The sequence below is a fragment of the Artemia franciscana genome, chromosome 5 (assembly GCF_032884065.1).
Source record: "Artemia franciscana chromosome 5, ASM3288406v1, whole genome shotgun sequence".
Taxonomy (NCBI): domain Eukaryota; kingdom Metazoa; phylum Arthropoda; class Branchiopoda; order Anostraca; family Artemiidae; genus Artemia; species Artemia franciscana.
Genome location: NC_088867.1, coordinates 19,869,503 through 19,895,223, shown reverse-complemented (window position 1 = coordinate 19,895,223; position 25,721 = coordinate 19,869,503). Strand labels below are relative to the sequence as shown.

At 34.8% G+C, this 25,721-nt stretch overlaps 1 protein-coding gene across 1 annotated transcript in view; it reads left to right on the top strand.

The window, feature by feature from the left end:
- Window positions 1–17,862: 17,862 nt before the first annotated feature.
- The window catches only part of LOC136027072 (triokinase/FMN cyclase-like), a 45,981-nt gene continuing 38,122 nt past the window's right edge, over window positions 17,863–25,721 (top strand). Inside the window, exon 1 of the mRNA XM_065704008.1 lies at window positions 17,863–18,100. Within this exon, the coding sequence (XP_065560080.1) occupies window positions 17,984–18,100 (117 nt within the window). The 5' untranslated portion in view covers window positions 17,863–17,983. The remainder of the gene's footprint in view (window positions 18,101–25,721) is intronic.

Sequence of the window (25,721 nt, the reverse complement as noted above, 5' to 3'; positions counted from 1 at the left end):
TAGGAATTTACTTAGTTTCCATTTAAATCACCTGATTTTGATTTCTTTCCCTGTAATTGGTAACATATTATGATGTAAAAACGTATTATGATGTAACATATTATGATGTATCATGAAATATGATGTAAAAAATGTAAATGAATATATTTATCGAATATAAAGTATTAAAACTTACGTGAATTAGTCGTGGCTAACAAGAGAGAAAGTTGGCGATAAAACCAATGGTACTTCAAAAGTTTGTCAAGTTTTAAACGAATTAAACTTATTGAAAACACTGAACTGTATCACAAGAGGCGGTGCATTAGGACTTAACCATAATGCCTTCACCTGCAAGATACCAATCATATCTAGAAGTCCCTCGCAGCCTTTTTTCTGCAGATTTTTCCAAAAAATAAAGTCAATGATACAGTGGACGATCTACTGATTGAATGCAATGCTCCAGAGATCCCATCCAATTGCAGCCATCTGTAGCTATTGCTAACATTTAAAAAACTAAATCTACCATTAGGAGCACCAGAGGTCAGGCGCCCTGACTCGAATCAGCAGTGGAAAAAGATTTACTGAGTATTTTTCATATTCTTACGATCTTTCTGAAGGACTTGACTCCGCGAACTAATTCTGACGAATGAATCCAGTCGCTGATATTCTTCCATAAATCGAACCTAGTCCTAGGATCATAACTAGGTACTAACTAGTTGCCCAATTGTTTGTACTCTTGATGCAGTATTTATAACCTTCTCATATAAGCTTCTCATTTACTTTTCTTTTTTAGCCTTTGACTTCTTCATATTCTTCATTAAAATCTTCCGGCATGGCTCTGAACTTACGACTAAGTGAAACTTGGATGCGGGAATATCAAGTTCTTCCAAATCGAACTCATCCCGAAATCAATGTGAGTGGTGGATGTGGTTACCTTTTGTATGGTACTACTTGTATTAAAAATGTGTAATTTGTTAACATAGTAAATTTTGTTTAGTCAAGAAGTTCATTTTAGCTTATTAAATAGAGCAGTGATTCTCAGCCAATGTACACTGCCCACCATTGTACCGTGAAATGTTCTTGAGTGTCATGAAATTTTGAACCAGCCTTAAAATTTGAACTGATAAATTTTGAAGTACTGCAAAAATCACCTCATGTGAATGTATTTTCGTTATTATGTGTATGTGTGTCCAGTTGCACAGTGGCGGCCTGTGGCTATATGCCGTCCATAACTTGCTCTGTGCTATTTTGTGTCGGGAGGCTGGTTGCGCCAATCGGGAGTGGGAGGGCAGTTACCTCTTTCAATTTTAAGAAAATGGTGAGGAAAGGTAGAGGGTCAATAGCAAGATGAATTGTGACTTTTGGGAAAGAGGAGGGCTAAAAAACTGCGTGTCTAGCTAATCCAAATACCAAATTTGCAACGTCTCGGGAAAGAAACACCATATTAAGTCTCGTCACCATTTTAAGAAAATGGTGAGGAAAGGTAGAGGGCCAATAGCAAGATGAATTTTGACTTTTGGGAAAGAGGAGAGCTAAAAAACTGCAAATACCAAATTTGCAACGTCTCGGGAAAGGAAATTAATAGCTTAAGGGATCCAGCCGAAACTTTGAGGGAGAATTGGACGAGAGGGGAGGGGGGGGGGTGGTGGTAAAGTAGATTTATTATTTTAATTTGGCGGAATCTATGGAAGCTTATCAGGAACAATATATTTCGCAACAATAACATGTTTATATTTATTATTAGTGTGAAATATTCCATTTTTTTTTTACACCGATCTACTTTAAAATTATGCATTTCTTTTGGTATTACTTTAGCATATAGCTAATTGACAAGTAATGTTCAAGGGATTCACGGATCTTGCACATATGCAACTGTAGTTGGTTGGAGCTACCATAATATCTTTTGAATTACTAGTGATGAATCAAAGAGAGAGGACGGTATCCCGTTAGTAAGCCAGTGAAAACCCAAGTAGAGAGGGCCTCCGTGCCTATTACCCACACATTAAGTACGAAGTTGCTGAAAAAAAAATGAAAGAAATAGATAACAATGTCGAATAATACTATTACAGGAGGGGGGGTTGAACACTTCCTGGAAATTTTGAAAAAGGTTTTTTTATATTTTCGTTGAAAACTTAAGAAAATAGCAAAATTAGCCCCCCCATCACCACTACATTTTGCAAAAAGTAGTTATCCTTGGTCTTGGTGATAAGGTCATAATTGGCATTTGTTTTTGTTTCGCAAACTTTTTTTTTTACTTAAGGCGCAATGACTTCAACTTCAATGTGGCTGAGGAATAAGGTTTTTTAGTCAAAACTCCTAGAGTTTCGGACCCATGTTGGGAGTTGAAGCACCTATTTAAGACACCCCAAGAAAAAACTAAGGAACTGCTATATATGGCAGTAGGTGACCAAGGTCACTGTGCAGCATCATTTTCATAATTGTTGAGTGAATTACCTCAAACGCATATCATAATAGACATTCAGAAGAAATATATCCAAGGACTCGAGCCTGAAAGATACAAGTGCTGGCTGGTTTTGGCATGTGACGAAAAAATATCGGAAAAATAAAATTTCTAAGCCTGATAGCATTTGAACTTGGAGGTCAGGGGTCTAAACCATAAGGATCAGAAATGACTTACGCCTTCAAAAATCTATCTCATATTGTCCTGTGGGCCAAGTTACTTGACTATTAAGGTTCAACAGGCTCCAAGCAAGCTCGTAGAAAGGTCTGAGAAAAGTTTCTTCCCCCTGAAAATCATGATTGTCTTTGTTATTACTAGGGTTCTCATCCCATAACTTTTAAATAGATTCGAGTGCTTTTGTGTAATATTCGGAGAAGAAGTGTAAATGCATTAGAATCATAGTTCATATCTCACCTGTCCAAGATACTTGCCCTTAGACTTGAAAACCTTTTGGGGGAAAATAGCAGATCATTATATCGAAAACGTAGCGTTGGGGGGATGGTTTTTGAGGGGTATCGTGTCCACTTTCTGCCTCTAATACTGTTGATTGGGAATTCTTATATGAATCTGGTTCAAATAAGATGATCAATGCCTATCATTCTACCAAATAGTCCTTGGCGGGGAAAGTTAGCTTCTGAAGGGTAGAAGGCCCATATTCGTTTTTATTTTATGTAGGTTGACAATCCTTGCACGATTGTTCCCAAGAGGTACAACGAGCTTATCTTTCTTGTAAAACATTGGTTGGGGATGGAAGTATTTTTTTTAATGAACGAGTACCATAGTAATAAATGAAAGCTCTTTAAAAGAGTTAATATGAAAGGGGATTTTCCTCCTCGACACCCCGCTCCTTGCGCTAAAGTTTGATTCTTTCTCGCAACTCTACTTTTTAAAACAATAAAAAACTTTAGCGTAAAGAGCGGGGTGTCGAAGGGAAAAGCCCCTTTCATATACGGAGTAATTTCTGTTCGTTTTAAGTTTTAATGTCGCTCCTTACTTTCATTTCAAAAAACTCGTTTTTTTTAATTTAATTTCTAAAAGTTTTTGGATTAGTGCATGTCTGATTTTGGCTCTCCGTACATAAATAATTAAAATGAAATTTGCATATTAATTTTTTTTTGGCTAAATGGCTTTCTCTTAGTTTTGATCAGACGATTTTGAGAAATAAGGGGTGGGGAAGGAGGCCTAGTTGCCCTCCAATTTTTCGGTTACTTAAAAAGGCAACTAGAACTTTTAATTTTTAATTAATGTTTTTATTAGTAAAAAATATACGTAACTTAAGAATCAACTTCCGTAACAAACTTTTATATTCTTATATTTTTGATTATATATATGAGGGGGTTTGTCCCCTCGTTAATACCTCGCTCTTCACACTAAATCTTAAGTTTTGTCCCAATTCTTTAAGAATGACCCCTGAATCAGAAAGGCCGTAGAATAAATAGTTGAAATTACTAAAAATAATTTAGCATAAAGAGCGAAGTATTTATCTCCTCCTAAATACCTCGCTCTTTATGCTAAAGTATGTTTAGAACCCCTCATATGCGTAATAATCTCTGTTCGTTTCAAGTTTTAATGCTTCTCCTTACTTTCAATTGAAAAAACTTTTCATGTTTATATTTTCATTGTTTTTTTTTTAATAGTAATGCTAGAAAATCCTGCGCCCTTTTCATTGAATTTCTCTTCCCCCATGAAATATTCCTCCAAGGAAGGATCCTCCCATATAGCCCTCCCCCCTGAACCCCACACCCAAACCAAAAAAATCTCCCTGAAAACGTCGGTACACTTCCCAATAACCATTACTGTATGTAAACATTGGTCAAAGTTTGTAACTTGCAGCCCCTCCCCCAGGGACTGTGGGGGTAAAATTCATCCCCAAAGACATATTTATTATGGTTTTTGACTATGCGGAACAAAATGGCTATCTCAAAATTTTTATCCGTTGACTTTGGGAAAAAAATGAGCGTGGGAGGGGGCCTAGGTGCCCCCCAATTTTTTGTTCACTTAAAAAGGGCACTAGAACTTTTCATTTCCGTTAGGATGAGCCCTTTTGCAACACTCTAGGACCACTTGGTCGATACGATGACCCCTGGGAAAAAACAAAACAAAAAAAACAAACAAACAAATAAACACGCACCCGTGATTTGTCTTCTGGCAAAAAATACGAAATCCCACATTTTCGTCGATTGGACCTTGAAATTTTTTCTATAGGGTTCTCTGTTACGATGAATGCGATGGTTTGATTTTCGTTAAGATCCTATGACTTTTAGGGGGTGTTTCCCCCTATTTTCCAAAATAAGGCAAATATTCTCAAGCTCTTAACTTTTAATGACAAAGACTAAATTTGATGAAACTTATATATTTAAAATCAGCATGAAAATCCAATTCTTTTGATATATCTTATAGCATCGAAATTCCTTTTTTTAGAGTTTCGTTTACTATTGAGCCGGGTCGCTCCTTACTACAGTTCGTTACCACGAACTGTTTGATTAAAATTCTTCTTAAATAAGAAGCTTTTAAAAGTACTAAGAAACTTTACAGTAAAGTGTGAGCTATTGAAGGTAAGGCAGCACCTCTCATATACGGAATGATATCTGACTATTAAGTTTCAATGTTGTTCCTTATTTTCAGTTGAAAAAACCTGTTTTTTTTAACTCAAGAATTTACAGAACATCGTGCAAAGCTTATGGAAGGTTACAGACAAAACCAGCTTCTAATTCCGGAGGTTACTTAATTGACAATCATAGAAGTTAAACATGTTTTAGGTTTTTTTTTTACAGTAGCCGTCGCTAACTCTTTAAAGAAATAAAAATGGTTTTCAATCTTTTATTAAGGACAGTTTCCCGTTTTCGAGGACTTAAATTAAAAACAATATATATGTAAAAATTGTGACATCCAGCTAATATTATGGCTTTAATTCAGTAAGTAAAACATAAACTAAACTAGTTAGTCTTTTTGAGTATGTGGCAGTAAAACAATTCACTGCCACAGATTCGCCGTATCGAGATTTAATTAGATAAATTGGCTAGGACAAGTTGTTAAGACAATGTTGCTCTGGACAGCAGTAACCTTTTTAATTTCCAAGAAGTTTGCCTTAAATTATCAAATATACCTGAAATCAGTAAATAAAGATCCCCTATTATCCGGGATCTTTCTTCTGGTGAAAAATACGAAGTTCCGCATTGTTGTAGATAAGACCTTGAGACCTCTATAGTAACGTTCTCGGATATGCTGAATCTAATTGCGTGATTTTTATGGAGATCACTAAACTTTTTGGGGTGTTTCTCCCCTTTTTCGAAATTGGGCTGATTTTCTCAAGCATGATAGGTAACACTTTTAATGGAGTTTTGTGTCTTTGGAATCTGCATAAAAAATAAAGATTTTTATGCATCAATTGCTATCAAAATTATTGTTTTTATAGTTTCAGTCACTATTGGACTGAGTCGTTCCTTACTTACAGTTCATTATATGAAACTTTTTGATATGATGAGGATGTATTTTGAAATAGAAAACTGCCCCAAGAAAATATGAAGTTGAGGAAAAACCATAGACATCAAGGAACTTCGGGGAAGTGGGTAGGTTGGAAAATTTTCTAAGGAGCAATAGCTTTGTTCATTTTAGGTTTCAATTTCTATCAATATTTTTATCAGAAAGGCTTTTCTTAGTTCATGATATGGATACTTCAATCTCGTGTTGTATATTTTGAATGGGTCTGAACTCACACTTGATGTACAGGCGCACATAGCTAATTTTCGATAGTAGGGAGAGGCTTGAATTTTAACAGAAGATTATTTCCAGTCTAATGTTCTCTAAGGAGTGTACAGGTTTTTTGTTTTGTTAATTAAAAGAGGGCCTTTCCGAAGCCAAGAGCGGGGGGTTAGGGGGCCGGCAGCCCCCCACAACAAAAAACCTGTACAAAAGAGTCTTTAAAATCGGGGGGTTTGGGGGGCGGTAGCCCCCCAACTGCCTCTCCTAATTCCTGTACGTTTTAAGGTTCGACTTTGGGACGCAGCCTCTTTAACTCTTTAAGAAAACGAAGTTTTTTCATATTATTTCTGTACGTTTTTCTACAATCCATGGTGGATGTAATTTAATAATAATTTTCCATGTTTATTTTCTCGCTTTCTGTATCAATAAATTCAAACTGACAAAATTATCTAATTTTGATAATTTTAATAGTTTAGCAGCTTAATTAAAAATTTAGCAGCTAGTGGTTTTTACCCACCCGCCTCCGGTTTATGGGCCCAGCGCGCTTCCGCTGCGCCAAGCTGCTGTTATGCTTGTTATCAAACAAGTTATTACAATAGAAAATTTCACCAACGGCTTCAATTAGGAAATCAATTTAAATGGTTCTTTTAACTTGCTTCCATCAAGCCTTACCCCCGCTTCAGTATAAATTCTTGTGAACATTCCAGTATGTAATTCTGATCACATGTTTCCATGTTTATTTTCTCCCTTTCTGTATCAATAAATTCAAACTGACAAAATTACCTAATTTTACAAAATTTAAAAAGTTATCAGCTAGCGGTTTCGATCCACCGACCTCTGGGTTATGGGCCCAGCACGCTTCCGCTGCGCCAAGCTGCTGTCAGTATAGGAATTTTTCAAACAAGTGATGTTATTACAAGAGAAAATTTTACCTTCAATGGGGAAATGGGTTTTTCTAAGCTAGAAAATCGGGGGGTTAAGATTTTCCGACAAAACTTTCCAGGAAAATTACTCGAAGAATCCCGCGTCGAATGAGTCTTCGTACACCCAGATCCGATGTCGGCTGTGACCTGTAAGCGTGGCAGAAAAAAAAGGGTTTCTGTCATTTTTCTCAAATAAAAATTTTTGGATTAAGACAGAAGTTTTTGAAGCTTTCAGTCAGTCTCACCATGTCGAGCTGATCATTTTGATGTACTTGATGTTGAAATTCGTAACTTTTAACAACAAAAAACTTAACATGGGCTCTTATAGGGAAATGGGGTTTTTCTAAGCTAGAAAATCGGGGGGTTAAGATTTTCCGACGAAACTTTCAAGCAAAATTACTCGGAGAATTCCGCGTCAAATGAGTCTTCGTACATCCAGATCCGATGTCGGCTGTAACCTGTAGGCGTGGCGAAAAAAAAAGAACATGAACATTATGTGGCTATGCGTGGTTTCTGGAAAACAGGGAAGGAGTTATCGGATCGAGCTGAAATTTCGCGGATAAGCTCCTGGGTCCTAGGGGACCTTAACTTGTGAATTTCAGCCCGATCGGACAACTTTAAAGGGGGGCTGGGGTTGGGGGTCGAAACTTTTGGCCAGATTTTCCCCATGAAGGAAAAGTTGGAGGGAGATGAAATTTGGCAGGTTTCTTAGTTGGAGCTCGGGCTACGAAATGCATCCCTCCCCATCCCTCTGCGACCACTGGAACCGAAGATCGCTTAACATTGTCGTGGTTCGCCTCTTTAAAGAGGCACGAGTGTGCCTCCTTGACTGTATAAAAATGATGTTAGTTCATTTGTTAATAGATTAGTCTATCTATCATCCGTCCATGCGTAATTCCTAGGGAAGAACTAAGGTGGATAGTCATAGAACCAAGATAGTCATAGAACCTGGCTAGTTGTACAAAAAGACAAGACAGATAGTCCAATTGAGTGAGAGGCAAATCTGGCATGTCAGTTCATTTGTTAATAGATAAGTAAATCTATCATCCATGCATGCGTCATTCCTTGGGTGGAACTAAGGTAGATAGTCATAGAACCTGGCTAGTTGTACAAAAAGACAAGAGAGATAGTCCAATTGAGTGAGAGGCAAATCTGGCATGTCAGTTCATTTGTTAATAGATAAGTAAATCTATCATCCATGCATGCGTCATTCCTTGGGTGGAACTAAGGTAGATAGTCATAGAACCTATAGCTTTTCAAGTGTTTGGTTAAATGGCACGGGTAAATGGCGGGTGTAGGTATGACTCTTTTGTTGGACCAATACTTGAGATCAATACTCAGATCAAGCGATGTAAGCAGTCAATACACTATAAAGAAGCGGCTCAAAATATGCGTCCTCTGAATAGAAAACAGAAAGAAAGTAAAAATATACAGAGTACTACAAAAGAACTGCTTATCTCAAAAATGAAAAATTAAAAAGGCTAGCAAGGAGGTAAAAAAAGGAGAAGTGCTCAAGGGCTGCAAACCCTGGGTTGAAACCAACCATATAGAAACTACACCCACACTTATGCTCCTCAATGAATTTATTTATCTCTTATGTTTCTTATGAATTTTTGTGTTTCATTCTTGTCTGGTTTAGCTGATTTTCCTTGCGAAGCAGAAACTGTTCCTCAGTTTGTGTCTATTGTCATCACAACAGGGTTTCATTGTCTTAGGTTCTGCTTTGATTCTTTAATTTGTAACTTATATTTGGGGAATTTTTATATTGTGCATTATGGTTGTAATATTATCTTTAAAAATGTTCGTGTTTCTGGCTTTAGCTTATTTTTCCGTGATACCAAAATAAGTGAATACACGCACGCGACTTCTACCGCATTCGGACTGAAGGTTTCCAGTCCACAATCTTACGAAACTCGCTTTTTCTGATGGAAGTAAAGAGTGAAATCAACTCATGATATTTACCGGTTTGGCAGAATTCTGAAAGACCAGCGCTTTACTGAAAACACAAAACTGTCACAACTATACAGGATTAGGAAGAAATAAGCCCTAAGTAGCCTGCAGAAAATAAAAGATCTATGAGGCTCTCAATAGTTCTTCATCGGCAAAAAAACTAAAAAATAATAGTATATAATTTTAATTGTCCAAAAAGCTCAAGAATTCTTACTATTCAGTAAAAGTTTTGTTTTTCAGAATACTTCAAATATAGGGAAATATACACGCACGGGACTTCTACCACATTCGGACTGAAGGTTTCCAATCCACAATCTTACGATGGAAGGGATTTTTTCTAAAGGAACTTTTCGATGGGACTTTTTCTGATGGAAGTAAAGAGTGAAATTGACTCATGATATTTCCCTATTTGCTGCCTTAACTGCAAATCGATCAATTTTGTCCGTTTTAAGTTTCAATTTTGCTCTTTAATCCCATCAGGAAACTTTTCGGTTTTTTTTAATTAATTTTGTTCATGTTTAGATTTAAAAAATGTGATGCACATAAAACCTTCCAAAAGTATATCTGTTTGACTTAGGTGAGGAAACTAAACATGTCAACATGACAAGGCGAAATGACATGTCAACATGTCACTAAACATTTTGTCAAAACATGGCACTAAATATAAGTTTTATTTCCAACCTCTCTTAAACTTTCCCTTAAAAAAGAGATTTTAAAAAATCTCAATTTTTTTCACAAACAATTGGATGGGGGTCCAAGATAACATAAGACTTATTCATCATGAAATACGGATAAAATATTACCTTTTAATATCCCCCCCAAAGGCTCTTTGGCCTGTAAAGGAGGGGGAAGAAAAACGAGTCACTTACTCAGAGAAGAAAAAAAAATCACTTACAGAGAGAAGAGCAAAAAGGAGAAAAAAAAGAAAATGTAAATAAATTAAAACTACATAAAATAAAACTAAATAGATTGAATAGACCAAAATAATTAAATAGATCAGTAGATTAAATAGACTCCAATGAAATAATATATATATATATATATATATATATATATATATATATATATATATATATATATATATATGTATATATATATATATATATATATATATATATATATATATATATATACATACATATATATATGTATAAAAAATAGATAAAATAACTTCTAAGAAACCAAAGAATTTTTAACTATCTTTTTTGAACAAACCGAATGAGTGGCACCTTCGAGTTGATTCGGGCAACTTATTCCACACAGTATGACTCGCAATTAAAGAATTAAAATCTGAACTTACACAAGGAGTAAAAGGAACTTGAATATGGTTTTTGGTATTGCGATGATTATAATTATCTTGATCAGAGGTAAAAGATGGCGGAAAAATTAGGGGATGGGGGAGGTCATCCTGAAGCTGAGATAAAGTACAACATGCGCACGAAAGAATATACAGTGACTCAAAATCAAGTAATGGGATAACTCCCGAACGATTAGTTTCCTTAATGAGGTTTCTAGCTTTATGGTAAACCTTAGAAAGTGGTTTTAACAAAAAAGGAAAGGTTGACATCCATACTATTGGGCAGTAAGAAACGTAAGATTGGATAAAGCAGTGAATAAGGATTTTCAAAATTGATCAAGGGAAAGTATGTTTAAGTTTCCTTAAAATACCGAGACTCTTGCATATCTTCATTTAAATCAAATCAATATGACGTTTGAAAGACGAGTTTCCATCAACAAGAATGCTCAACAAACGAATATATCGATCTTTAGATCTATGAATTATCCCATTTGGCTGATGAATTCTGATAACTGGGGGTAAACCTGAGAAACATGCGAAAATATAAAAAAAAACGGACTTAGAAGAATTTAGGATAAGATAATTAGTATCAAGCCATAAAATTGCTCTGTCAAACAGATTTGCCAAATTTAATCGAAGCTCTGACTCGTAATTTCCCGAAGTGCCAAGTGTGCTGTCATCAGTAAAACAAACAAGGACATCAGAAGATGGCGAACTATAGTTGGCACTATGGGCAAGGGGAGGCTTAGGATGACGAATTCTACAGCAATTAATAAGTTTCTGCTTTTTTACCACATTAAAAAGATCATTTACATAAATCAAAAATAGCACAGGCCCTAAAACTGATCTCTGAGGGACGCCAAAACTCGCTCTTGAGGGTGAACGGGAAGTAATTAACCTATCATTCAAATAAGACTGAAACCAAGAAAATACATTACCCTAATGCCCAAAATAAGACACCTTCGATAGAAGAATGTCATGGGTTAAGGAATCGAATGCCTTGCGAATATCCAGGAATATAGCAGCCGGAATTAATCCCGAATCCAATTCAGAATGTATAAAATTCAAAAGGGTCAAACAGGCTTGTTCAGTGGAGTGCCTCATTCGGAAACCAAATTCAAAATCAAGAAGAATTTTTTTAGATTCTAGAAAAGTAAGGAGACGAGAAAGCATAGCATTTTCGAAGATTTTACTAAATACTGATAAAATTGAAATTGGTCGATAATTTGCTGAATCATTTCTTGGTCTAGCTTTATACAGAACAATAATCCGAGCACGCTTGAGAGCATTCGGAAAAACTGCACATTTAAATGAAAGATTAAAAAGTTTTGTTAGAGGCACAACTATAGGAGGAGGAATAGATTTAACTACCTTAGTAAGAATAGAATTTGGCAGAGATGAGGACGAGTTTTCAAGCGAAGCGGCTTATTATCCTCGGTATGTTAAAGGAGTTAAAGATACAAATTTAACTATTTATGACATATTGTCCTATATGAAATACATAGAGATTTTCACAAATCAGTGTCACTGACTCTAAACCATTAATTTTAAGTGGGGCGTGTTATCACGGGATTTTTCAAGCCTTACAGATGGCGAAAGACTACCTGAATGAATTTGAAAATCAATTTTTAATTCATGGACTGTGTTTCAGTGGCGCCAAGTTACAAAAATGCAGCAGCGAGAAAGGATTTTTTTCAATTTCCTTACTGTTGTCTTTAAACTAGTTTTGTTATGTTGGTTGTAAATTCATTAATTGCTTGTTTTACTGCACAATTTATATTCAGTCGTACCATAGGGGGGGATGACATTTGTGCCCCTAAATTGTTTGCCCCTTTACTGGATTAAGAAAAATAGTTTTTGTTATTGTCATTTAAAAATCGAAAAAAGTATGATCGTAAACCGTTTTGACCATGGAGAACCGATGAAATTTTTGCATATGTATCACTTTCAACTCAATCTGTTCATCTCAACTGCAACTCAATGCCATTAAGCCCTCAAAACTCAACCCCCATTTAACCCAATTCATTTGACTCATCCCTCACGCAACTCATTCCTCATTCAACTCAAAATTCATTTTATTCAATCTTAACTCAATTCGACCTAGCCTTAATTTTGAATGGAAGTTGAGGTAAAAGGGAGTTAAAATGCATTGTTTTGAGCTACACACACATCAAGAAGCAAATTTTGTTCTTATTTAGTATTAGTTTTAATGACTAAAAATTCGCGCTCAACAATTTAACGTAAAACAAAATACAAATGTTATAATGTTGTTTCTAAGTTTGAAATTCTTAATAAATACAGGAGTCCGCCTAAAAATTCAGAGCAAATAAGTATGCCTACCGATTCTAAATTAACAAATTTCTAATAATCATTATGCCAGATTGGTATATTTGTTCACGTCACAATCAAAATGCTCCAACGTAATTGCATAAAAAAAAAGGTGTCTCGAGCGGGATTTGAAACCGTTGACAAAGTACTTCAATATCAAGATAATAAGATATCTCATGCGGTCGGAAGTGGTAGCGCGCTTCTGTAACTCAAGCGAGGGCCGGGACCAGTGGATGGTTTGAGGATGGGGTCCTCTGACATAGTTGCCCATGTTGAATAGGCGTCCGCACTAAGTCTTGCGTCAACATCGTGAACCGAGCGGAAGCATGGATCACGAGGTTGCTTAAAGAGGTGTGTACCGGGCCAGAGGGGAAACCCAGCAGCCAGAAGCGCCCGCGTTAGACAGTAGTGGGACAGCGCCTGTGAGTGGGGGTTATGTTGGAGCCTATCCAATATAATCAGACCTGGTTCCATTTTGCATATTTTGGCGAGTTCATTTTTTAAGAAATCAATTAGGTTAAGACCGTGGAATTGGGACAATTCGTAATGCACTCTTAAAAGTGTAAAGGACCCCAAATACATGTATTTCCCCTCCCCCCTTGGTCTATTTACATCTGAAAAACGGTATTTTAAACTTTTTTATATTTTAGAATTATATAGTTTTTTAGGCCAGTATTTTTGTCATTGTTATAACATTGAACTGTGATAGTAAATAAACAAATTAATTAATTAAATTTGACAAGCTTTTCGTCAGTAAAATACATAACTTTAAAAAATCAGTCGATTCCCAAAAGAATTGAACCTTCAAAGAAAACCTACGCTTTTTTAACCCGCTTGGTTTTACATATATTTAGCTTCTTTTTTTTACATCTATTTGCCTCTTACTCAATTCGGATATCTGTCTTGGCTTTTTCTACAATTAGCCATGACTTGATGCCCAAAACTATTCGATTTTAATTCAATCTTTTGAATTTTGGCTTTGCTTTTGCGAATTTGTATTTAGCTTTGTTTTTGCGAAACTGTCACCCACATTTTTCTTTTTACATATGGCACTCAGGCACCCACATAAATATAAATGGACATCTTTGTCAGGTAATCTTAATGAAAACCCCGCCATTAGATTCAGAATGTCACAGAGTCCTATTGTAGAGGTTTAAAGCTATTGTAACGTTGAACTGTGAAAATAAATAAACATATTAATTGATTAAATTTGACAAGCTTTTCCTCATCTAACTTTTAAAAAATAAGTCGATTCCTAAAAGAATTGAACCTTCAAAGAAGACCTGCACTTTTTTAAGCTGTTTGGTTTTACATGTATTTAGCTTTGTTTTTGCGAATTTGTCACCAACATTTTTCCTTTTTATATATGGCACTCTGGCACCCATATAAATGCAAATGGGCATCTTTTTCGTTAAAAATTGAATTCATGCTTTTTAATATATATATATATATATATATATATATATATATATATATATATATATATATATATATATATATATATATATATATATATATATATATATATATATACTAGCTGTTGGGGTGGCGCTTCGCGCCACCCCAACATCTAAGTCGTTACGCGCCATATTACTTACGCCCAATTGTAGTTGTGTCCCTGTGTCCCACCTGTGAATATATATATATATATATATATATATATATATATATATATATATATATATATATATATATATATATATATATATATATATATATATATATATATATATATATATATATATATATATGTATATATATATATATATATATATATATATATATATATATATATATATATATATATATATATATATATATATATATATATATATATATATATATATCGCTGTCCCATTGTCTGTGCATATAAATAGATTGTCAGGTTTACTGACTCTTGAACATGCAACATATAATTGTCCATGGGAAAAACAATCCGTATTCAGATCTATACCTCATTATTCTAATGATGTGTCCCTGTGTCCCGGTCGTCATTTATATTCCCTGTGTCCCGGTCGTCATTTGTGTCCCGGTGTCCCAGTTTGTAATTTCTCTTTGAGTGTCCCGGTCGTCATTTATATTCCCTGTGTCCCGGTGTCCCGGTCTGTAATTTCTATTCGAACAATCCCTGTGTCCCGGTCGTCATTTATATATCCCGCCTGTGCCCCCGGCGTCCCCGTTGTAGTTGTGTCCCTGTGTCCCGGTCGTCATTTATATTCCCTTTGTCCCGGTCGTGATTTGTGTCCGGGTGTCCCAGAGTGCAATTTCTCTTTGAGGTTCCCGGTCGTCATTTATATTCCCTGTGTCCCGGTCGTCATTTGTGTCCCGGTGTCCCGGTATATAATTTTATCAGATGACAAACATGACGTCAGTCGACAAACAACTTCATGACGCATACAGCTCAATCCTTATAATGACGTCAGTCGACACACAAACATGACGTCACTCGACACACACACACACACAGACAACTTATTTATATATATATATATATATATATATATATATATATATATATATATATATATATATATATATATAATTGTACAGATTTCCACCTAGCCAACACGAACGAATCAGAATTTATTTTTATTCTCCTTGTTACTGTAAGCTTTGTTCTAAAAAGAGTCAAATTTCCTAACAGTAGCCGTTTCCTAATGGGAACAAAAATACCTTTGGACAGGCCTCGATCGAATAGGTGCGGGGCCCGATTGGATTTGTTTTTGCGGGACCCTATCTATATATCAAATATTATAATAAGATTAAGTTCCGTATATATTTTACCGTATAATTATCTATTAATTATTATCCCGGCAATGCTGTATCCATTTACTAGGTCATAATTTCTTTAAGGGGCGCCATTGACCAAGCAAACCTTACAGCGCGATTTGCAATCACGGCTCTATTTAGGGAAATTCGTGAAAAGTCCCTTTCGCAGATATTATGCCACGCCATTAAGTGGTAATACTACGAATTAACTGGATAAAAAATCCAAATATTTCTTTTCTCGAAAAATTAATTGTTTGTTTTTAACGTAATACTTTCCAGAACATTACCAACAATTTTCCTTTTCTCTTATTTGTTAATCCCAGTAGCCGCAAGAGGCACCCCATTTAGTTATTTTATTTTAGCATTACAACATAGGAAGTTTCCAAATTTCTCGTTATCTACAGTTTTTTTTTTTTAATATGTGCTTGAGAAGTATCATTTTGACATATATAATATAAAATTCAAATCAAACAGTTCAAGAAGTTTGACTCTTTCTCACAACTCTACTATTTAAAATAATAAAAAACTTTAGCGTAAAGAACGGGGCGTTTTAGGATTGGACAACCCCTTTCATATACGGAATAATTTCTGTTCGTTTTAGGTTTTAATGTCGCTCCTTACTTTCAGTTAATAAAAAACTTATTTTATTTAATACAAATAATGAAGACAGACCAAACTGTTCCTGGAAATCGAGAGGGATTAGATATCAATTTCTACCTCCCTCCTCCCAAAAACTCATTCTATGTTTGTCTGAAGACCCAATGAGGTTGGGATATTTGGTCATTAGAATATGACCTTTCGGGCACCTGCCCCACTCCCGCGCAAAATGACCCACAGCCCTTCACTCATAATAGCTGATGCGCCCTCTTACATTAGTGTATATACTTTTATGACATATGAAGAAGCTTAGTTAAATTAAGCTTTAAAACAAATCTCAGAGACATTTTTCAGCAATAAGAAGGGAGGTATCACCCCGGTGCACCTTTATTCAGGGTTAGCCTAAATGAAGGAAGATAAGAGATTACTCTTCCCCTCCCCCATACTCCTTTCTATATTTGTATGAAGGGTCATGGAGAGTTAGACAATTTTGGGATTGGAATGTCCTCTTTTAGGCATCTGCCGCAGTCCGTCTACTTAATGACCCATCCCCTCACCTTCGTAATAGCTGATGCGCAATTTGCATCACTAGCCTACATAGTTTCATGAAAAATCAAGAGACTTCACTTAGTTAAATAAAGCATTAATATAAGCGTCCATATTCATCATTTATCTTGTATGGACTACCTGACTTTTAAGGAACGAGTATGCCACTGTGCGGCGTTACTTTTTCCACAATTGGCAAGTTCCATATGTAGCTTTTTTACACTTTTGAATGGATTGGTTATCTAAGAATTTCTAATTGATAGCAATTTGGTCCTCTTTGTGGTGAAATCGAAGTTTTCTGCCACAAAATGGCAGAAAACACTATTTTATCTTGGCACAATCTTTTTGGTCACTTATAAAAGGTACTAGAAATTTTATTTCCGTCCAAAAGAGCCCTCTTCCAACCATGTGAGACCATTAGCTCCAGAGCTGTTCTTAGGGGGGGGCAAATGTTCCAGGCAACCAAGGTTTCAGGGGTGCCACGGCTGGGTAATTGCCCACTTCGACTCAATTATTCACTCTGGTATGGTTTTTTTGCTTATATTTGAGTCGGGAGGGAGGGCACTGTAATTGTTTTGCCCCAGGCACTACCAATTGTAGGAACGGCTTTGATTGGTTCAATAGTATCACTCCTGGGAAAAGAAAAGCAAACAAATAAACACGCATCCGTGATCATTCTTATAACAAAAAATAAAAAATGCAAAATTCCCCGTTTTACTAAATAGAAGCTTCAGACATGTGCACTAGGACTCTGTGACCTACTGAATCTAATGGTGGGGTTTTGATTAAGATTGCTTGACATTTTCGGGGTATTTAATACATTTTTCGGAAACTAAGAAAATTTTATCAGGTTCGTAGATTTTAACGGGTAGCGTTAAACTTGATGAATTTTATATAGTTGGGATCAACATAAAAAGCCACTTCTTTTGATTTATCGATTCATGTAAATTTTTCTTTGTTTAGAGTCTTGCAAACTATTGGCCTGAGTTGCTCCTTACTTATGTTTGCTACCACGAACTGTTTGATGGCCTGTCAAACCTACTATAGCAGGTTCTATTCGTTCCAAGAAAAGTTTTAACAAAAAAAGAAGCAAGAAATAAACAAGAAAAGTTTGTCCATTCATGTTTGGTTAACTAAAGTTAACGTCATTCCTTAATAAAATATAGAAAGTGAAGTATTAATTAGAATGGAACTAACTTGATAGAACAGACCTCAAGCATTACCACGCAGATATAGTTGTCGGCTCCTTAAGCTAACGTAAGCAGTGACGTCATTACAGATTCCAGTCTAGATATTTAACCTGAGACTTTGGCATGTACATGTACAATAGAACAGTATTGAAAGCAAAACCGGCGGTACATTTTTCAAACATAATCCTTTTTTGGCAAATTATATTATAAGTCTGTTGCGGTTGATGTTTAAATTTAGAAGATGACACAATTAATTAACAACCCTAATTATGTTGTGGATGAATCATTAAATGGATTTGTGATGTCAAATCCTGGACTTCGCTTAGTTGAGCGTCAACGAATAGTATTACTGGAAACGGTGAGGAAATTTATTTTATTATTTCACATTGTGCATTTTAGAGGATGGGTAGGTCGAAACTCGGCTAGTCAAGCAGTGATATCCATTGGAGGGGTGAGCGTGCCCCCCTTGGTTATTCAAAATACATTTTATAGGGGCTTGTTTTCGTCAAAAGGGCCTTCACTGTATTTCATTGAAGAATTTTAAAAAACGACAAATTTGGGTAAATATATGACAGTTCATATTATTGACTTACTAATAAAGTGAACATACAACTCGATGCCTTTTTTATGCTCTATACGAATATAATAATCACTTCTATTGCAAATTCAAATTTAAGCACTTTTTGACCTAAACTAAACTTTTTATTATTAATTTTAGCACTCATAAAATGTAGTATTATTTCATCGAAAACGACCGAGAAAACAGCGCTGAGAAAATATAGTGTTATTTTGTCGAAACTCATACTTTAATTGGAAATTCGCCATTTTTAATAGCTCAAAAAGTGCTTAAATATGAATTTTGCAATAGAATCGATTATTTTATTCGTAAAGAGCATAAAAATGGACATCGATTGGTATGTTCATTTTATTACTAAGTCAATAATATGAACTATCATATATTTACCAAAATTTGTCCCCCCTTGTATATATTGAAAAATACATTTACCCCCCCCCCCCCCCCCAACCGCCCACCCTAAGTTTTCGTGAACTGATAGAACTGTAGACAGGAATAGGGAAAGTTGAGAAAATCTTGGGATTTTGGGAAACGTAAATACACCCAAACTAGCCCAATTTGGGTGGGGAGGGGAATGTTTGTCAAAGCTCCGAATTAAAGGAAGCTACGGAAAATATCATTGAAACGTTAGAGAATAAGAATTGGGCATTTATTGTGAAATGCCACAGTACCAGAGAATTTATCTGTTCGTTTTACGGACTAGAACAATATTTGAAAAGTGGTAATTTCGGTGAACATTTAGAAAATTTCTATCGACTGGACTTTCAGAGCTAGGTAACCCTTTAGAACAGTGGTTTGCAGCTGATTTTGGCCATGCCCCCCTCCCTTTAGGCAAGTCCAAAATCCTGAAGCCCCTTCATGTTATTTAAATGTTGGTTATTTAAGGTTTTACGTGTAAAAAGGCCGTAAACTTGCTATCTCTTAGCGGTTCATCTTCTAGGTAAATTTTACAAAAATGATAAATACTATCTGAGCATACCGCGTTTTATACAATGTACAACGCCTTTGCGATGCTATCTTTTATGCCCTTTAAACACATATGAATTTGACGTCATTCGTGTGGAATTTTTTTTTTCTAAACTAAGACTCTAAGGCCATGAATCCCATCGTGGGACATTGGTGGGGTATGGTAATATTTTGAGTGGTCAAGGGCAGGCAAAGAGCACCCTTTTTCTGACTTTACTTTAGACGTTTAGAGCCTTTGTAAAAAAAGGAAGATGTTTCATGTGAATCGTGAATGGCGTCACATTCAAATGCATTTAAAGAAAAGGGATACCAAAGAAAACAAAAACATGGCAGAGTTGCAATAACTTTATACATTAAAAAAAGGGGCGTGAGTGTAACTGAACCCATGTAATTGAGCTTCCGTGTAACTCAACCCCATTGAATTGAATCCTCGTGCAACCGAACCCCCGTTTAACTGAATCCTCGTGCAACTGAACCCTCGTTTAACTGAATACTTGTGCAACTGAACCACATTTAACTGAATCCATGTATATCTCAGCCCTATGTGACGGAAGCCTTGCGCAACTGACTCACGTTTAACTGGGCCCCGTGCAACTCAGCCCATGAGCAACTCAATCCAATTTAATTGAACCGTCTTTTGACTGAGTACAACTGAATTACATTTAACCAAAACCCTGTTAACTGGGCCCCTTTTTAAAGCAGCTCTCTTTTGACTTAACCCTTGTAACTCACCCATATTTGAACGTGATCCTTATTTTGCTGAACTCAACCCAAGGTTTAAAAATAATTTTGAACTAGCACTGATTAGAACCTCAAAATGTGCTTCTCGCTTCGTTCGGAGTTTCTAAGTTATATTACCCCTTTGGGGTAATTTCTAATAATCATTATGCCAGATTGGTATATTTGTTCACGTCACAATCAAACTGCTCCAACGTAATTGCATAAAAAAAGGTGTCTCGAGCGGGATTTGAAACCGTTGACAAATTACTTCAATAACAAGATAATAAGATATTTTAATCGGCTGGAAGTGGTAGTGCGCTTCTGTAACTCATGCGAGGGCCGGGACCAGTGGATGGTTTGAGGATGGGGTTACTCTGACATAATTGCCCATGTTGAATAGGCGTCCGCACTAAGTCTTGCGTCAACATCGTGAACCGAGCGGAAGCATGGATCACGAGGTTGCTTAAAGAGGTGTGTAACGGGCCAGAGGGGAAACCCAGCAGCCAGAAGCGCCCGCGTTAGACAGTAGTGGGACAGCGCCTGTGAGTGGGGGTTATGTTGGAGCCTATCCAACATAATCAGACCTGGTTCCATTTTGCATATTTTCGGCGAATTCATTTTTTAAGAAATCGATTAGGTTAAGACCGTGGAATTGTGACAATTCGTAATGCACTCTTAAAAGTGTAAAGGACCCCAAATACATTCTATTTACACCTGAAAAACGGTATTTTAAACTTTTTTTATATTTTAGAATTATATAGTTTTTCAGGCCAGTATTTTTGTCATTGTTATAACATTGAACTGTGATAGTAAATAAACAAATTAATTTATTAAATTTGACAAGCTTTTCATCAGTAAATTACATAACTTTAAAAAATCAGTCGATTCCCAAAAGAATTGAACCTTCAAAGAAAACCTACGCTTTTTTAACCCGCTTGGTTTTACATGTATTTAGCTTCTTTTTTTTACATCTATTTGCCTCTCACTCAATTCGGCTATCTGTCTTGGCTTTTTCTACAATTAGCCATGACTTGATGCCCAAAACTATTCTATTTTAATTCAATCAGCGGGCTTTGCTTTTGCGAATTTGTATTTAGCTTTGTTTTTGCGAAACTGTCACCCACATTTTTCTTTTTATATATGGCACTCTGGCACCCACATAAATACAAATGGACATCTTTGTCAGGTAATCTTAATGAAAACCCCGTCATTAGATTCAGAATGTCACAGAGTCCTATTGTAGAGGTTTAAAGCTATTGTAAAGTTGAACTGTGAAAATAAATAAACATATTAATTGATTAAATTTGACAAGCTTTTCCTCATCTAACTTTTAAAAAATCAGTCGATTCATAAAAGAATTAAACCTTCAAAGAAGACCTGTTTTTGAATCCATGCTTTTTAATATATATATATATATATATATATATATATATATATATATATATATATATATATATATATATATATATATATATATATATATATATATATATATATATATATATATATATATATATATATATATACATTTAATATATATATATATATACATATTAAATATATATTATTATATGTATATTATATTATATATATATATCTATATATATAAAAATAAGTTGTCTGTCTGTGGATGTGTGGATGGATGTGTCAGGTGACGTCACCTGAAAAAACTGGATCAGGTGACGTCAAAACTGAAAAAACTAAAAAAGGCAAAAACTACAAAAAAAACTAAAAACTAATAAAAAAAATAAAAAAGCTAAAAAACTAAAAAAACTAAAAAAAGGCAAAAACTACAAAAAAAACTAAAAACTAATAAAAAAGCTAAAAAACTAAAAAAACTAAAAAAGGCAAAAACTACAAAAAAAACTAAAAACTAATAAAAAAAAATAAAAAAGCTAAAAAACTAAAAAAACTAAAAAAACTAAAAAAAAGGTAAAAAACGAAAAAAACTAAAAACTAAAAAAAACTAAAAAAAAAGGGAAAAAACTGAAAAATAAGCTAAAATAAAGGTAAAAACCAATAAAAAACTAAAAAAAAACTGAAAAAACTAAAAAAAGGCAAAAACTACAAAAAAAAACTAAAAACTAATAAAAAAAGTAAAAAAGCTAAAAAACTAAAAAAACTAAAAAAACTAAAAAAAGGTAAAAAACTAAAAAAAATAAAAAATAAAAAAAACTAAAAAAAAGGAAAAAACTGAAAAATAAGCTAAAATAAAGGTAAAAACCAATAAAAAACTAAAAAGAAAAAAAGGAAAAAACTAAAAAAAATTTTCATCTAAAAAACTAAAAAAAACTAAAAAAGGTAAAAACTAAAAGAACTAAAAAAGAAAAAAATAAATGACGAAACTCAAAGAGAAAGCGACCAGGACAAAAGGAATGTTCGATTAGCAATCAACAAAGCACCGGGAAGCACCGGGACACAGGGAGTATGAATGACGACCAGGACATAAGTAAAAAAAAAAATTAACAAAACTAAAAAGAAGTTAAAAACTACAAAAAAACTAAAAAGAAAAAAAAACTAAAAACTAATAAAAAAACTAAAAAATCTAAAAATCTAAATAAACTAAAAAAGAAAAAAAAAGGAAAAAAATAAAGGAGAAAAACCAACGGGGACACCGGGGGAAACAGGGGGATATAAATGACGACCGGGACAAAAAAACTAAAAAGAAAAAAAAACTAAAAACTAATAAAAAAACTAAAAAATCTAAAAATCTAAATAAGCTAAAAAAGAAAAAAAAAGGAAAAAAATAAAGGAGAAAAACAAAACTAAAAAACGAATGTATATACAGACCGGGACACCGGGATACAAATGACGACCGGGACACAGGGAATATAAATGACGACCGGGACACAGGGACACAACTACAACGGGGACACCGGGGGAAACAGGGGGATGTAAATGACGACCGGGACACCGGGACAGGGAATGGTCGATTAGCAATCACCATCAACAAAGCTCAAGGGCAATCATTAGAATCATGAGGTATAGATCTGAATACAGATTGTTTTCCCATGGACCATTATATGTTGCATGTTCAAGAGTCGGTAAACCTGACAATCTATTTATATGCAAAGACAATGGGACAGCAAAGAATGTTGTATATTCGCAAGTTTTACGTAGTTAAAACCATATATATATATATATATATATATATATATATATATATATATATATATATATATATATATATATATATATCTATATTCACAGGTGGGACATAGGGACACAACTACAATGGCGCGTAACTATTATGGCGCGTAACGACTTACGCGCGCGGGGGGGCTTGGGGGGGCGCGAAGCGCCCCCGCCAACTAGGTGTTGGGGTGGCGCGAAGCGCCACCCCAACAGCTAGTATATATATATATATATATATATATATATATATATTATATTATAATTTATTATATTTTATATATTATTATTATATTATATATATATTATATATATTATATTAAGTATATATAATATATATATATTATATATATATATATATATATATATATATATATATATATATATATATATATATATATATATATATATATATATATATATATATATATATATATATATATATATACAACACGAACGAATCAGAATTTATTTTCATTCTCCTTGTTACCTTAAGCTTTGTTCTAAAAAGAGTCAAATTTCCTAACAGTAGCCGTTTCCTAATGGGAACAAAAATACCTCTGGATAGGCCTGGATCGAATAGGTGCGGGGCCCGATTGGATTTGTTTTTGCGGGACCCTATCTATATATCAAATATTAAAATAAGATTAAGTTCCCTATATATTTTACCGTATAATTATCTATTAATCAAGATCCCGGCAATGCTGTATCCATTTACTAGGTCATAATTTCCTTAAGGGGCGCCATTGACCAAGCAAACCCTACAGCGCGATTTGTAATCACGGCTCTATTTAGGGAAATTCGTGAAAAGTCCCTTTCGCAGACATTATGCCACGCCATGAAGTGGTAATACTACGAATTAAATGGATAAAAAATCCAAATATTTCTTTTCTCAAAAAATTAATTGTTTGTTTTTAACGTAATACTTTCCAGAACATTACCAACAATTTTCCTTTTCTCTTATTTGTTAATCCCAGTAGCCGCAAGAGGCACCCCATTTAGTTATTTTATTTTAGCATTACAACATAGGAAGTTTCCAAATTTCTCGTTATCTACAGTATTTTTTTTAATATGTGCCTGAGAAGTATCATTTTGACATATATAATATAAAATTCAAATCAAACAGTTCAAGAAGTTTGACTCTTTCTCACAACTCTACTATTTAAAATAATAAAAAACTTTAGCGTTAAGAACGGGGCGTTTTAGGATTGGACAACCCCTTTCATATAAGGAATAATTTCTGTTCGTTTTAGGTTTTAATGTCGCTCCTTACTTTCAGTTAATAAAAAACTTATTTTATTTAATACAAATAATAAAGTTATATTACCCCTTTGGGCAAGGTAAGCTAATTTGTACAATAGACGAAGAACCAGGAGAGCCACAATTGCAAATAATTTCTGTTACTGGCAGCCAATGAAAACACTTTTCTTACAGAATGTTGTTTTTGTGCATCTTTTTGTGCTGGGCAAAGTTAATGATTATTATTTTCAAGTAGGAATTTACTTAGTTTCCATTTAAATCACCTGATTTTGATTTCTGTCCCTGTAATTGGTAACATATTATGATAGTTTGTTTTTTAATTTGTAAATGGGGAGGAGGGAGGGCCCTTGAATTAGGGCCTCATCTCTAAAATTAGAAATAGCCTTTACTCTGGCTGGATAACTTTTAATAGGATATTGTCTCTATTCTAGAATACAAAAAAGTCAGAAATAATTTGAAGGAAAATTGAGAGGGAAAATTTCTGATGAAAAACAAATTCTAAGAGAATATTGTGACGGTATTGATTATTATACTTTTAAGCAGGCTTGAATAGTGAACCGATCGTCTTTTTATTTGAAAATTTGGGGGGAAGTATGCAATCCTACATAAAATCAGTCACCAGCTAATGCGCCCTTTTTGGGGTGGGGGAAATAGAATGCTAATTCCGAGAATCTCCGAAGGCTACGCATTTGAGTGCCCCTACGATGTTCCATTGACCGGCTAGTGCTGGGAAAAAACCGGTCCCGGTTTTGCTACTTTAGGCACTTCCATCTAAGCTAGGACGATGAAATTTGGCAGGCTTATCAGGGACCAGACCAGATTAAATCAGAAAGGTCGTTTTCCCGATTTGACTATCTGGGGGAGGGGAGTGGGGGCCGGTTAATTCGGAAAAAATAGAAAAAATGAAGTATTTGATCAGATACGGTTGATCAGATCTTAATGAAATTTGATGTTTAGAAGGATATCGTGTCTCAAAGCTGTTATTTTAAATTCTGACTGGATCTGGTGCCATTGGGGGGAGTTGGGAGGGGGAAACCTAGAATCTTGAAAAACACTTAGAGTGGAGGGATCGGGATGAAATTTGGTGGGCAAAATAAACAGAAGTCTTAGATACGTGATTGACATAATTGGAACGGATCCGCTCTATTGGGGGGGGGGGATTCTGAAAAATTAGAAAAAATGACGTAATTTTAACTTACGAAGGAGTGATCGGATCTTCATGAACTTCATATTTAGAAGGACCTCGTAACTCAAATCTCTCATTTTGAATTTCAACCGGATCCAGCGTCATTGGGGGGTGGTAGTTGGGAGAGGGTGGACCGAAAAT